At 37.5% G+C, this 14,740-nt stretch overlaps 1 protein-coding gene across 1 annotated transcript in view; it reads left to right on the top strand.

Moving 5' to 3' along the window:
- Nucleotides 1–14,740, top strand: part of SNX7 (sorting nexin 7) — a 100,747-nt gene that overhangs the window by 28,691 nt on the left and 57,316 nt on the right. The window contains exons 3-6 of the mRNA XM_004582020.3: nucleotides 4,035–4,145; nucleotides 4,473–4,637; nucleotides 8,770–8,968; nucleotides 12,928–13,127. Of these exons, the coding sequence (XP_004582077.2) occupies nucleotides 4,035–4,145; nucleotides 4,473–4,637; nucleotides 8,770–8,968; nucleotides 12,928–13,127 (675 nt within the window). The remainder of the gene's footprint in view (nucleotides 1–4,034; nucleotides 4,146–4,472; nucleotides 4,638–8,769; nucleotides 8,969–12,927; nucleotides 13,128–14,740) is intronic.

Consider the following 14,740-nt stretch of genomic DNA (forward strand, 5'->3'; position numbering starts at 1 on the left):
TCCTTTGTATGTGTTGTGGGGAATTTAAGCTCTTTAGATAAGTTTCCTAGTTTGTAAATAGGACAGCAGTTCTAACTACATATACTTCTCATGAAAACTGTAGAATATTCATATTGTACAGACATATTGCCAAGAATAGAGCCACCATTTTCTTTTTGATTACCATTAAAATCATACATCTTTCACCATCATCTTTCTCAGTAAAGAGATCCTGACACTGAATTTTTCCTGCATCATCTGCTTTTCACAGAAACACACTTATTGGTTTCATTTTGATCATTAACATACAATGATTCTGAGTCACCCATATTTACATTGTATTCTAAAATCATGGATAAGTGTATGAACCGGTTAGCATTCATTTGGATTTCTTTGTGTTAATGTCTAAGCATTTTCTTTGTTAAGTCATTTTAGTTTACATTAACTCTTAACCTAATTATAGCATAGATATATTGCTTTACTTCCATTTTATCATCACAGATGATGGAAAAATCATACAACATAACAATTAGCTGGGATTTATAGCCAGATTGCTTATTTTCTGTTATCCATTTTTTACTATATGTTTCTGTTGATCTACATTTAGATATAGCAAACTATCCTTCTAATTACCTAAAATCAACTAAACTCTTTCATTCTAATTCTCAATTTTACTACATCTATTTAGAACATACCTATATGGACTTAAATATACATTGCAAATAAGAATATATAAGCATTTAGTTGATGTTTTTTACATTATCAGTTTTTTCTTTGTCCTTTACTTATCCTAATATATTCATTGAATCATTTATGTCTCAGTTATCTCGAGTGCAGAGCATTCTGCTTGTATAATAACGCCTCACTGGCAAAACTTGCCGCCTGGATTACCAGGGAATGAAGGATTAAGTAACTGTGTGCGTAGTTTTGAATGGTCTAAAGGAGAATGCAGGATGTTATGAACACTGGATACCGCTTTCAACTTGGAGGTTTAGTGAGGCCTTCCTTGGAAATGTTTTATTTCTTTAAATGTTAATATTCATGGGCACTAAAGATAATTATGATTAATACACATGCACATATGGACACATGTAAGCCCTCTTCTGTTAAAGAATACTGAGGAAAGGTCAAAATATAAATAATGATGACCTAAGAGACCTGGTACAGGGCTTTGCACTCGATCCTAAGCATAAAGGTGAATATTTAAATTGCAATCAGTGCAAACATAGGGTTAAGTTACCATCTTGATTGGCTAAATGAACTATGTCGGTACATTTTTCCACAAAACCTGTTCTCCTCAGAGATTAGACAGTTACCATTTATACTTGAGCAAATATGGATATTTTGAATATATACACTTTGGGGTATATCATGTGAGTTCATTGGTATTCGATTTCAAATTCTCAAGCTTTTATAATGCCGTATGAAACATCCACAACTGTTTATTATAGTTCTTCCATGGGTAACTACATTTTGGACTACAAATATAACGTGTGTTCCACATGAACTTTATAGAACACATGCTCTGTTCTTAGAACATGTGGTCTTTGAAAGGTAGAGATCTATTATTAAATCCAGTTCTTTCTGTACTTTGGAAGCTATCATCTATTAAGCACCAAATTTGGTTTTAGATATCATAATGATTCTAATATCTGCTACAGGGAAATTAGTCACAATTTAAACCCAGTTGGTAATAGCTGTCTTCCTTGAAATATTCCTGTGTAAGTTTCTGTATCAACCCTACAGCAAAGAAAAACAGTAGGAGAAATCCTTGAGACTTGACAGAGACTTCTTGTTTGTTGCAATATCTTAGAGAAGTCTTGAAAGTCAGGGACAGAATGAATGATGAGGATAAAATCAACGCATTATTTCATTTGATTTTGTATCTTCCTGTTGGAATTTAATCCAGATTCTTTTATGTTTACTTATAGCATTGGACATTCTTGGGGAGAGATACAGCTCAATCTGATTTTTTTTTTTAATTGTAAAGTCAGATATGCAGAGAGAAAAAGACACAGAGAGGAAGATCTTCTGTCAAGTGATTCACTCCCCAAGTGGCCGCAATGGCCAGAACTGAGCCGATCTGAAGCCAGGAGCCAGGAGCCTCTTCCTGGTCTCCCATGTAGGTGCAGAGTCCCAAGGCTTTGGCCCTTCCTTGACTGCTTTCCCAGACTACAAGCAGAGAGCTGGATGGGAAGTGAGGCAGCCTGAACATGAACTGGTGCCCAAATGGGATCCTGGCACGTGCAAGGCAAGGACTTTAGCCACTTCATCATGTTGGGCCCACTCAATTTGATTTTAACTGCTCATTTTTTGAATGATGTCAAAGTTAGTTATTGTGACTTGTTTTCTTTGAAATTAATTACTAATTTATACATGGGTATCTGGCAAAATGAGGTGTTGGACAAACTTTTTTTCTTTTTTTCTTTTTTTAAGATTTTTATTGGAAAGTCAGATTTACAGAGAGGAGAGACAGAGAAAGATCTTCCATCTGATGATTCACCGCTAAAGTGGCTCAAGCCAGCCTGAAGCCAGGAGCCAGGAACTTGTTCCAGGTCTCCCACACGGATGCAGGGTCCCAAAGCTTTGGGCTGTCCTCGACTGCTTTCCCAAGCCATTGGCAGGGAGCTGGAAGGGAAGTAGAGTAGCTGTAATATGAGCTGGTGCCCATATGGGATCCTGATGCATCAAGGCAAGGACTTTAGCCACTACGCTACTACGCTGGGCTCCTGAACAAGCAGCTTTTAAATTAGTTACCCCAAACCAGGTTTTGTGGATATGCATACGTACGCACACATATCAGCCACTGTATGTGTTGGGGGGTGCTGTTAATTAGTGTTTGTACTAGACATAGTTTTTTTTTTTATTTTTGCCATTTCCATATCTTACAACATTTTGTACAGTAGTTGATATTGTAGTGTTTTCTGAACATTTTCATAGTTCTCTACATTTCAGGCACTTCCCCCACCTTTTTCCACAATGAAGACATTGTATAATATTCTAACTATTCATTTTAAGAGAATGCATTACAAAAAGGTGTAACTTTGCAAATCTGACAATTAACACTACATCTTACAGTTTGTACTGCTGAATTTTACAATTGTATTCATCTCTGTGTGGGGGTGATTGATATTTCTAATGAACTTATGGTATTTCTTCCTTGCTCCTCCAAGAAAATTGCAACCTAAATATTACTGTAAGGTTTAACATATAAAAATTCAGTTAAGTAAGATAATGGTGTGAATGGCCATTTTCATAAGGAAAATGAATATGTATTAGTTATTCATTTTTTTGCTATTGGCTTGGGATTCAGAATTTTTGTGGAAGTGAATTTGATTCCGTACCAGTGTTCTGGCCAATTCTTTGCCAATTCTATGTATTGGCATGGAATTTTGGTTTGTTGAGAGCAGATACTTTAATGTATTTGCTTAATTTTTAGTAGTTTAGGCATGTAACTCAAAATAAAATGCCTTGAGAAATGACAGGAAATTTTTCTTTTTACATCAAATATTCATTAATTACATTTTTAAAGCAGTGGTGTAAAAATCACAGTAAAATGTTGGAATTTTTATATACCAAAAGCAAATTTTAGCAAAGTAATTCATTTGAGTGTATTCCAAGAAAACATTTTTCTCAGTTGTATTTGGGTCATTTTCCAAATTTTAAAAATAGACTTTCCTCAAATTCTGAATTCTGATCATCTTGAGACAAGAAGTGTACTTGAAACCTTAATTCAGCTTACGATTTCTTGTTAACGAGAAAGTCGTGCCAGAGATAATAGTAGTTTAAATTTTGGGGAAGGCAGATGGTTGTTATAAGACAGATTTTTCAGCTTGGATCTTAAATTTAATCATGTTTACTTTCGTTCTGGAAATACAGAAAGTTTGCTTTGTTTCATTTGCTGCATGAATAAATAACTTCAAAAAAAGCAGACTGACAAACACTGAATAATTAAGATTTGTTAATTTTTCTTATTTCAGAATGTCTAAAATAACTTTAGGCAAATGTCTACTGTCTTATATTGCATGTGCTGTTACTTTCTCAACGTTCTTCAGACAACTCGTGGGGAATTTGACTCCAGTGAATTTGAAGTTAGGAGGCGTTATCAAGATTTCCTTTGGTTGAAGGGAAAACTTGAAGAAGCACATCCCACTCTGATTATTCCAGTAAGTTTGTAGTCATCTTTTTCTTAGAATGACTACCTTTTGTTTTTCTGAGTCTTTTGGAATAATTTCAGAACATTAGGTTCAGTATTGTCCGTTTATCTTAGCAACATGCTATTTGCATATTTCTTCTGTATCCAGATTTTTTTTTAATAAAATGTAATATTTGTGTTTTGGGTTCCATCATTGTGAATTTAAAAAAAAACACAGCAGTTGTTCAGATGATCCACTTCTCCCTCAACAGGGAAGGCATAGGATTTATTACAATGATGCGTCACATCATGAATCAGGATCACACTTCTGTTTCGCTTTGTTTTGTTTTTGCTTTAGCCGTTACCAGAGAAGTTTATAGTGAAGGGAATGGTGGAGCGATTTAATGATGACTTCATTGAGACACGAAGGAAAGCATTACATAAGTTTTTGAACCGGATTGCTGATCACCCAACTTTAACATTTAATGAGGACTTCAAAGTTTTTCTTACTGCACAAGCCTGGGTAAAGAATTTTGATTTTACTCTTATAATTTTTTACTATGCAAATGTGTGCTGCATTGTGTACTTCCTCTTGTTTACTTGCCAGGTGAGGTGATGGCATCCTTGGCTTGAGTTGAAATCTTTTAAAAACACTGGAGAAGCTCCCTTTAAATATTCCCATGAGTCATGTCTGTGCAATAACACTATAGAAATATTAATCTTCCCCACTTACCTATGTTGCCCTTTTAAAAAACATGTCAGCTCTCTGCATATATAGCTAATACTGAACACAAATAAATATGATACCTCAACCGGTACTGTTCGGTGTACAAGCTAAGACCTTTAAATTAAGATAAAGTTGGATAGATGCTGGACGTATAGCCTGACAGATGCTGTCTCTATTCCTTTCAGTCACCTGGGTGTGGGAGGATGGGGCGGGTGCAAGGTTTCTAATACAGAAAGCTTATGTTTTCTAGTTCATTTCTTTTATTTGCTTTTATGTAGCTATAATTCCACAAGAAGACAGTTGCTAGGATGAAAGAAATTACTGGGACCTGTTGAGTTTGATGTCTCTCAGATGTTGCTGAGATGATAGAAGCTGTGAAGTGGTTATCTCAGTCTTGAAGCTTCCTGTGACTTAGTTGAAATAAGATTGAGGCCTGATTCCAGAAGCTCAGGGGCTGTTAGGAGCGTTCTTGACAGTCAGCGCTTTCAGGAGCAGCCTGCCTATTGATCTGTGCTTTCCCTAGTAATCTTTCCTCCCTGAGGTGACACTGTAGCCCTGCTCCATGCATGTGCTGTCTCCTCCAAAATGGCCCTGTTGTTTGCACACAATATCACTCTGACTTACAAATAAATAAGTGTACCTTGTTTTTGATATTTTCTGCAAGACCATCTTGAAGGCAAAGAGAGCAGACAGTATGAACCCCATTTGCGTGAATAATTCATGATAGTATTTTTAATTGTGGATTAGGGAGTACTCATTGTTTTTTGTGAATTTTTCGTATGTGCTACCAACTTTTATTTCCTTGCAAAGGCGTGTTTCAGTAGTTGCTACACCATTATTGTGATCCCTTGAACCCTTTTTGTTGTTTTTAAATGTGCCTTGATTCTGAAGGGATGCTTTAGTGCAGCTTATCCATTCTTCCATTTTGATTTTTTTTAAATTTTGAAGCTTTTATCATTGAAAGTTTCAAATATAAGCTAACACAAAAGATCATGCCATCATTTAGTTTTGGTAGTTATCTACACTTTTTCCAGTCAATGTATAAACTCTTCTTTTCTGTTTTTTTTTTTTTTTATTAGTAATTCTAAGTTTACAAATCAAAACTTGTGAGTTATTACTACAATCAGTTCTCATATACCCCATCCCATTTTACCTATTAAAATTTCATTTTAATTTCTTCATCATAGTACATGAAACACACAGGCTTTCCCTATTTGTGTGTGTATGTGTTTATTCTTATTTTTCATTTTACAGTTTTGTAAGTATAGGACTTTCCTCTTTCCCTCCTTCCATCTCTCCTCCTATCCCCACCCATTAATCCCTATTTTACAATAGTATAATCCTTCAGCTATAGTATCACCTCCAGCCTTCTGCTCTTCCTATATGTCATGACATTGTAGGAATAAGCAATAATAGAAAGTCTAGTATTTTCTTGTCAAGGTATATTCAGCAGTTTTATTGGGAGCCTACTTTTATTCAGGAGTAGAGATGCATTCTTTGATTCCTGGTATTCTGACTCCATTACATTTTTTGTTTAATCAGATTACGAATGTATATTTGCTTGTCTATATCTTTTCATTTTATATTTTGGGTGAAAGTTGTCTTATATAAGAAAGAACATATGACATTTGTCCTTTTTGGCTTGATTTATTTCACTGAGCCTAATGGTCTTCAGTTGGCACCACTTTGTTGCAAATGGTAGAATGTCATTCTTTTTAATGGCTGAATAGTATTCCATGGAGCAGATTGACCACAGTTTCTTTATCCAATCATCTTTCAATGAGCATCTAGGTTGTTTCAATGTCTTTGCTATTGTGGATTGTACAGCAATGATTATAGGGATACAAGATGCTTTCTTATATATATGCATCAGTTCTTGTGGGTATAGTCCCAGGAGTGGGATTGCTAGGTCATGTAGAGGGTGAATTTTCACTTGCCTGAGTACTCTCTTTTACTGACTTCCAAGCTGGTGGCCCTAGTCTGTAATCCCACTAATAGTGGATTGGTTCCCATCTCCTTCCCTTCCCTTCTCTTCCATTTCCATTCCCCTGTCCTCCCTTCCCTCCTCCTTTCCCTTTTTCCTCTCCTTTCCTATGTTTATCCTCCTTTCCTCACCTTCCCTTCTTTAAACTTTCCTTCCCTCTCCCTTCCCTGTGCTCTTCCCCTCCCCTCCCCTTCTCTATCAAACATAATGCAAAACAACTAATAAAAAGTAGTAGGAGGGCCCGGCGGCGTGGCCTAGCGGCTAAAGTCCTTGCCTTGAAAGCCCCGGGATCCCACATGGGTGCCGGTTCTAATCCCAGCAGCTCCACTTCCCATCCAGCTCCCTGCTTGTGGCCTGGGAAAGCAGTCGAGGACGGCCCAATGCATTGGGACACTGCACCCGTGTGGGAGACCTGGAAGAGGTTCCTGGTTCCCAGCACTGGATTGGCATGTACTGGCCCGTTGCAGCTCACTTGGGGAGTGAATCATTGGACGGAAGATCTTCCTCTCTGTCTCTCCTCCTCTCTGTATATCTGACTTTGTAATAAAAATAAATCTTTAAAAAAAAAAAAGTAGTAGAACTCTGATTACTAGATAGGTGCCCACTTCAGTTGGTTGAAAAGCTAAAATCAGATACTATTTACACTTTGTCCTAATGACTTTGGAGGCAGAATGCACTAGTGCTTATCCGTGAAGCCCCTGTGCTCAGGCTCCCAGGATTGCCGTTCTTGTTCTACGACTTAATCGTGCTTGGGTCTGGTACAAGCTACTTAACTTTCAAGTACCACTATTTTTGTTTTGTAAAAGGAGGATACTAATAGAAGCAATCTCATAGTTTCATTGCACATTGTAAATATGAGTACGTTGCCTACAACATAATTGAACTCTCAATAAATGTTAGCTAGGGAGTTAATGATTGTCACAAGCGATTCAGTAGCCTTCCAGTACAATTATGAGACTACAGTATCATGCCTTTCAATGTGTATGCTTTATTCACACACACACACACACACACACACACACTCCTAAATCTCTTATTTTTCTACCCAGAGGCCTCTTGAGCCTCTTAGTCTTGGACCAGAAGACAAGTCCTGAGATGGCTGTGCTTATTACTCTGTATTCCCTGGATGGAGCATGAGAAGATCAGGCGGTCGTCTCTGAGTCATGGCTGGCATTAGAAGGATGCCATGCTCCTTCTTCGGCTGGGGCCCAGGGCACCTGAGACAGAGTTTTTCCCTCTATGAACTAGTCAAGAGCAGTTGTCTGCATGATGGCTCCCTTGTTATACTCATCTTAGCTTGGTTTCTTCAGAGCTTGTTGTTGATTGGGTGGCCTTCAGGCTCTCTCGTATTGCCTCCTTACAGATTATTGGGGAGAGATCAATAGCTTAACAGTACACACCCTAAGCTCGTCCTAATTAATGTCCACACTGAGTTAACCTTGTATTAGCTAATGTTTCATACATTTCACACTTTAAGGGGGGATAGTCACACATTTATTTGCATTTTTAACAAATTTCAGTATTTTGTTCATTACCATGAAGTTTTCTATTTTTCCCCCCTAGGGGGTTACTGAGGCCTTGGAAAATCCCTCTTCAATCATTTTCCCATTCAATCAATATCATAAAATACAGATGGACTATTGTATCAACCTCTTATCATCTCTAATGTTCCTTGAGCATCATTTCCTTTGTGAAATTCTGTTTGTATAAAGCTTTATGCTCAAAGGAGGCATCATATACCTGTTTTGCTGGAGTAATTTGGAAGGAGGTACCATCTGGCAGCCCAGACTCAGACATGAAACTATGACAGACTCATCAAACTGACCCTTCAAAAGATGGCTATGAAAGTAGTCCTCTCTGATCATAAAGTTGTTGAAGTTTGTAAGATGTCTCTTATAATACTGTTGCTTGCTTCCCAACACATGTTTTTGTTTTTGTTTCTAGGAACTATCTTCCCACAAGAAGCAAGGGCCTGGACTGCTCAGCAGGATGGGACAAACAGTCCGAGCCATGGCCTCCTCCATGAGGGGCGTTAGGAGCCGCCCCGAGGAATTCATGGAAATGAATAACTTTATTGAAATATTTAGTCAGAAAATAAACTTAATAGATAAAATATCGCAAAGAATTTACAAGGAAGAAAGGGGTACGTAGAGTCACTGGAATGGATATTAAATAAGATATGAAAAGTTACTATAGCTGAATACACTCTGCCCTTTCTCTTCTTTTGTTCACCTAAGTTTAACACCTGATGCAATTGTTTTAATCATCCTTGATTTCCTTCTATTTTTACTTTTAGAAAAAGTTTACTTATTTTTATTGTAAAGTTAGATATAAAGAGAGGAGAGACAGAGAGGAAAATCTGTCCGTTGTTTCCCTCCCCCAAGTGGCTGCAACAGCTGGAGCTGAGCCGATCTGAAGCCAGAAGCCCAGAGCCTCTTTCGGGTCTCCCTTGTGGGTGCAGGGTACCAAGGGTCCCGTTGGGTCATCCTCAACTGCTCTCCCAGGCTACAAGCAGGGAGCTGAATGGGAAGCAGGGTGGCTGGAATTAGAACCGATGCCTGTATGAGATCCTGGCATATGCAAGATGAGGCCTTTAGCTACTAAGCTACTCGACTGGGCCCTGATTTCCTTTTCTATTCACTGTTGCATTCTTTTAAATCTCAAGAAGCTCATTCTTTCAAGAGAAGATTTATTTATCTATTTGAATGTCTGACTGTAGAGATCCTTATTTGCTGGTTCAGACTTCAAATGCCTGCAAAAGTCAAGGCTGGATTAGACATGTCAGAATCTTGAAACTGTGTCCTAACCACATGGGTGGCAGGGACTCAAGTACTTGAACCATTATCCACTTTCTTCCAAGGTGCATTGGTTTGGAAACAGAGGCACTTACAATCCAGGTACTCTGATTTGAGATTTAGACTTCCTAAGTGGCAGTTAACCATTCTGCCACAATGTCTGTCCCAGGAAGCTAATATTTTTTTGAACACACACTTTTTATTTTTATTGAAAGACAGACTTTCAGAAGCAGAGTGGGAGAGAGAGTGTGGGATATTTCATGTGCTGGTTCATGTACCAAATGGCTACAATAGGTGGGGCCATGTAGGAAGAAGCCAGGAGCTGCTTCTCTGGCTCCCATGCAGGTGGCCACTGCTTTCCCAGGGGCACTACAGGGAATTGGATTACAAGTGGAGAAGCTTGTTCTTGAATCAGTGCTGATATGAGATGCCAGTGTTATAGGCTGTGACTTAACCCACTAACACCAAGACACCAGCCCCAAGAAAATAGTTCTTTTGACTAAGTTCCATAATCCCAATTCTATTAAATATGTAATTAGATGTGATTGCAATTCAAAAATAGCTATGTTATCAAACTATCTGCTTTTGCCAGTAAATGTTAATTAATTTAATTAATTATTTTGATGAAAGAGAGGCAGAGCTCACTCATATTTATATATTCCCCATTTATTTACAACAGCTGGGGCAGGCTAGGTGGAAGCCAGAAACTGGGAACTCAGTCTGAGTTTCTGCTATGGATGACAGGGGCCAAGGTGATTAAGGTCTCACCTGCTGCCCCCAAGGGTGCACATTAGCAGGAAGCTCAACTCAAACCAAGGCACCCTGATGCAGGATGCAGATGTCTCAAAGGAACTTTCTAACTGGTATGTCGAACACTCTTCCCAGGAATAGATTTTCAAGTTTATTCATTCAGTTACTTATGTGAAGGATAGAGTAACTGAGAGAAGGAGAAACACACACACACACACACACACACACACGTGGAGGGAGAGCACGCCTTCTATTTGCTAGTTTACTCCTCAAATGGTTACCCAAGCCTGGGCTGAGGCAGGTCAAAGGCCTGTGGGTGGCTGAAACCTGAGAAGCCAGCCATCATGTACCAGCTCCCAGGTGCATTAGCAGGAGCTGAATTGAACAGGAGGAGGACTGGATTCAGTCTAGTTCCACACAATTCAGTGTGGGATATGGATGTCCTGAGTAGCTTAACCTACTGTATTACAATGTCTTCCAGGGAATAATATTAAGCTGATTAGTAGACTGATGCTTGTGAAATGCTAACAGGAAACCGGATTTTGATAGATACAAGGTTAATCTCTCATTACCAGGGGATAAATTCCATGATTCAAACTTTAGAGAATTTTTATTTTAATTTAAGATCCAACTTCTCTTTATCAAACTTTCATTCAAAATAATGAAGCAGTTTCTTTTGTTGCTTTTGGTGTATACATGTAGGATGATTCATAGAGGTCATAAATGATTTAGTAAACATAATTAGTGGCTTTTCTTCCCTTCTGACTTTTTAATTGAGTTTCCTTTTGATTTTATATTATTTCATGTTTCCCAGTTTCTTTCAACAGAGTTTCATGCCCCATATGTCTTATAGCTTGTGTATGCTGGATATTAAGTAGGATGTTAAGATGGAGCCTATCATGGAGTTCACAGTCTAGTTGGGAAAGAGACACTGCAACAGAAAAGTATACTGACGCTCAATAGATGTTTGCATCCATATGTAATTTGAGTCTGTGAAGGCCTAATTCAAAATTTTTTGGATGCTCTGTCTGATAATCAGATATTTTCCTTGCTTAATACTACACTGGCATATATTCCTGTTGAGGAAATAATCATAGACATAATTTTGTTTTTCCAGAAATATTAGTCTCCTATGGCCCTCATTGAATAGTGAAAACCCAGCCTCAGGAGGGAGTTAGAAAGGACTCTAGGGTCATTAAACCTAAATTGCATCAGGTAACACTAATGTTTCCATTACTTTAAAATTTTGTCCTAAAAAACTTTTCTCAGCTCCTTGGGCATGTGAACTTTTGAAATTTTGATTTCTGATTTTAGGATAATATGACAGATTTCAACAAATTCTAGTGTGTAGTAAGGTGCCTAAGTATAGAGAATTATATATTTGGATATTGAACCAAAAAATGCTCACTACTTATAAATTCTTTATCCAAAAATACTACCTGAAATTTGATAGTGTGAATATAAAAATGTAAAAATATTCATGTTTGAAAATGAATTCCAAAGTTTTGAGTATATGATGTATCAGGCATTGAATACTTGGGTTACTTATTCATTCATTATTTCATTGATGTGCAAATATTTATTCAGTACACTGTAGAACAGGCTTTGAGACACAAAGAAAGTGAGACTTGGAACCTCCGCTAAGGAACATGCGACATAGGAGAATGTGAGTTTTGCAAGCAGTCACCCTAGAGTGAGATAATGCTTAAATAGAGGCTCACTGAGGACAAGGAAACTAAGGGTCCTTTGAAACAGTGTCAAGGGAGAATTCCTTGAACTGCATCTGACAGACTGGGAGTGGGTTATTGAGTGATGGAAGTGATGGAAGGTTGGGCAAAGGGGCAAGGGCAATTGTTTGAGTCAGGAAAAAAAAATCTAAGCTACTCATATTTGTCAGAGAATCTCAAGATTTGGACCTGGAGAGGTAAGTGGAGGCTGATCATTAGAGTTTCTAATTTAGCCAGAAAGTTATAGAGTTTATACATTGTGGCAAAAAATTGAAAGAGGAAGTTTCATTGAAAGTTCTGTACAGTTGATCAAATTGGAGCTATTGTTGGCAGTGGCAAGTAGCCATTCAGGTAGTAAGATAAATACATACGTATTGTATGGAATTGGAACTTACGATTGGCTGAGTACAAGTGTTTGTCTAGGATAACCTCTTTCCTCCAGTTTTTTTCTTAGGTCTCTGGATGGTGGCAATGTACAATAAGAAGGAATGGATAGAGAATCCAATTTTTGTTATGTGTATTTTGCCTATGAGATACTCAGATATAATTGTGTTGGAGATAGAAGTCCATAATAGATATGGTTATCATTTTTCCCAAGCCAGAATACTTCTGACAGAGAAAAAGGATACTGTTACTGACAGTAGTCACCCAGATACTGACCTGGGCAAACTGTGGCAACCCATCAATATGATAAAGTTTGATATCATTTTCTTAGGTTCATATGTAAGGACTCATGCACAATGAGAGAATCAAGCTCATTTTTGACATCTATGCTGTCTGGATTTTGAAAAAATTTACAAATTGAATGACCTAAGTCAATCTTTTTATAGAATATTTTGATGAAATGAAAGAATATGGCCCCGTGCATATTCTGTGGTCAGCCTCAGAAGAGGATTTGGTGGATACTCTGAAAGGCATTGCTAGCTGCATTGACAAATGCTGTAAGGCCACCGAAAAGCGGATGTCTGGACTCTCCGAGGCCGTGCTGCCTGTGATGCATGAGTATGTGCTGTACAGTGAGATGTTAATGGTAAGAACACTCGTAATTACCATTTTACCTGAATCCCATCCCCGTCCACAAGCTGTCTACAGGCAATTTATGTTTCTGTTTTCACACTGCTGTCTTTCAGTTCTAACAGGAAGCTTTGCATATAGATGCTCAATAAATTATTGCTGGCTGTGTGAGTGAACAGATACATGGGAGGAGACAGGGAAAGGACAGGACCTCTTAATGCCAACACCAGTAGTTTATAAAAGTAAGCATGAATCTCAAGCATCATCAATCAAGATTTACCTAGGAATATGATTACTTTTTCTACTCTTTGAAATTTGTTTTTTTTCCAAAACTGCCTTAAGAATTTGTTTTAAATGAAAGACTTGTTTTCTTCCTTTTAAGTCTAGTTGATTTAGCAATGTGCTTAGTACCATTCTGGGAAATGTACTTGAGTGGGATCTTGAGGTTTGTTCTGCTTTGTAGTTACTTTTGAACAGAAATACTTCAAGTTAAAATGTTATCCTTTCACTATTTGAAAAGGCTTTTAGTCCTTTTATATCCATTTTTTTCATTTACCTCCTTATTTGAAATATTTGGATTTAGTAATACTATCTGAAAACCAAATTTTTTTTCCAGTGTCATCCTGAACAAGCAGCACTTTGCAGAAACAGACGGGCACACATAAGTCTCAAGTGTTTGTGACAGTAAGGAATAGTCAGCTTGCATTTACATGCAGCCCTTTTCCTCTCTGTGGCTGGAGACATGCCTGGTTTCTGTGGTCAGGAACCCTGGATTTCTAGGTTTACTTTTTTTTTTATGTTGGTAAGGAAATTTCTATAGGTTTTGATGCCTGAGATCTTTTTTTCTCTTTCTTGTTTAGCATCTGCAGATTTCTCTGACAGTCATTAAGGCTTCTGCTTTAACTTCGTATCATTGGTGCCCTGCTATAATTAAACCCTTCTTGTGTCTCCAAGGCTTGTGGTGTTTTACTGCAAAGGAGTCCCCTGCTCCTTTCCAACAGTTTCCCTGGCTATATCCTTTGTTTTATTCATTATTGATTGCCCCACCCCCACACCTCTGTAGCTCTTCAGAGATGTGATTTGTATATTGTCTTTTCTTAATTAGATAGCGATTCCCCTTTATGATGTCAAGATGGAAATTATGCAATTTAAATCGCATGTTATTAAATCTAAGAAAAATTATAATAGCAATCAGGAAGAATCATTTTATAGATCTTCATTTAATTTAATTATTTTTAGATCTAGGATATGATCAGTCATATTTATATGGGCCTCTTGTTCTGTTTTATATTGGAATGTTTCTGTCTTCTTCAATCTGAGCTGAAATAATGAAAAATAATATCTCAACAAGAATTATTAAATTTGCATAATTTTCATTAGTTGTCTTCTGAAGCAACCTCTTAGTTAAAATGTACCTGTACATGTGAGCTGTAGTACTTCATATATATGGAAACAGACCTTCAGTAAATTGTAGGATGAGTTATTTGGGTTAGGGAAAGGAAGTGATTTCCTCACATTAAGGGCCCACTAAATATTGAAGAAAAGGGGATTTATGAAAATTTAATATTCTATGGAGTTCTTTGAAAGTAGGTATAATATAATCTCTTTTAAGTGTTTTAATGATTTTAC

The sequence above is a fragment of the Ochotona princeps genome, chromosome 2, assembly GCF_030435755.1.
Source record: "Ochotona princeps isolate mOchPri1 chromosome 2, mOchPri1.hap1, whole genome shotgun sequence".
Lineage (NCBI taxonomy): Eukaryota > Metazoa > Chordata > Mammalia > Lagomorpha > Ochotonidae > Ochotona > Ochotona princeps.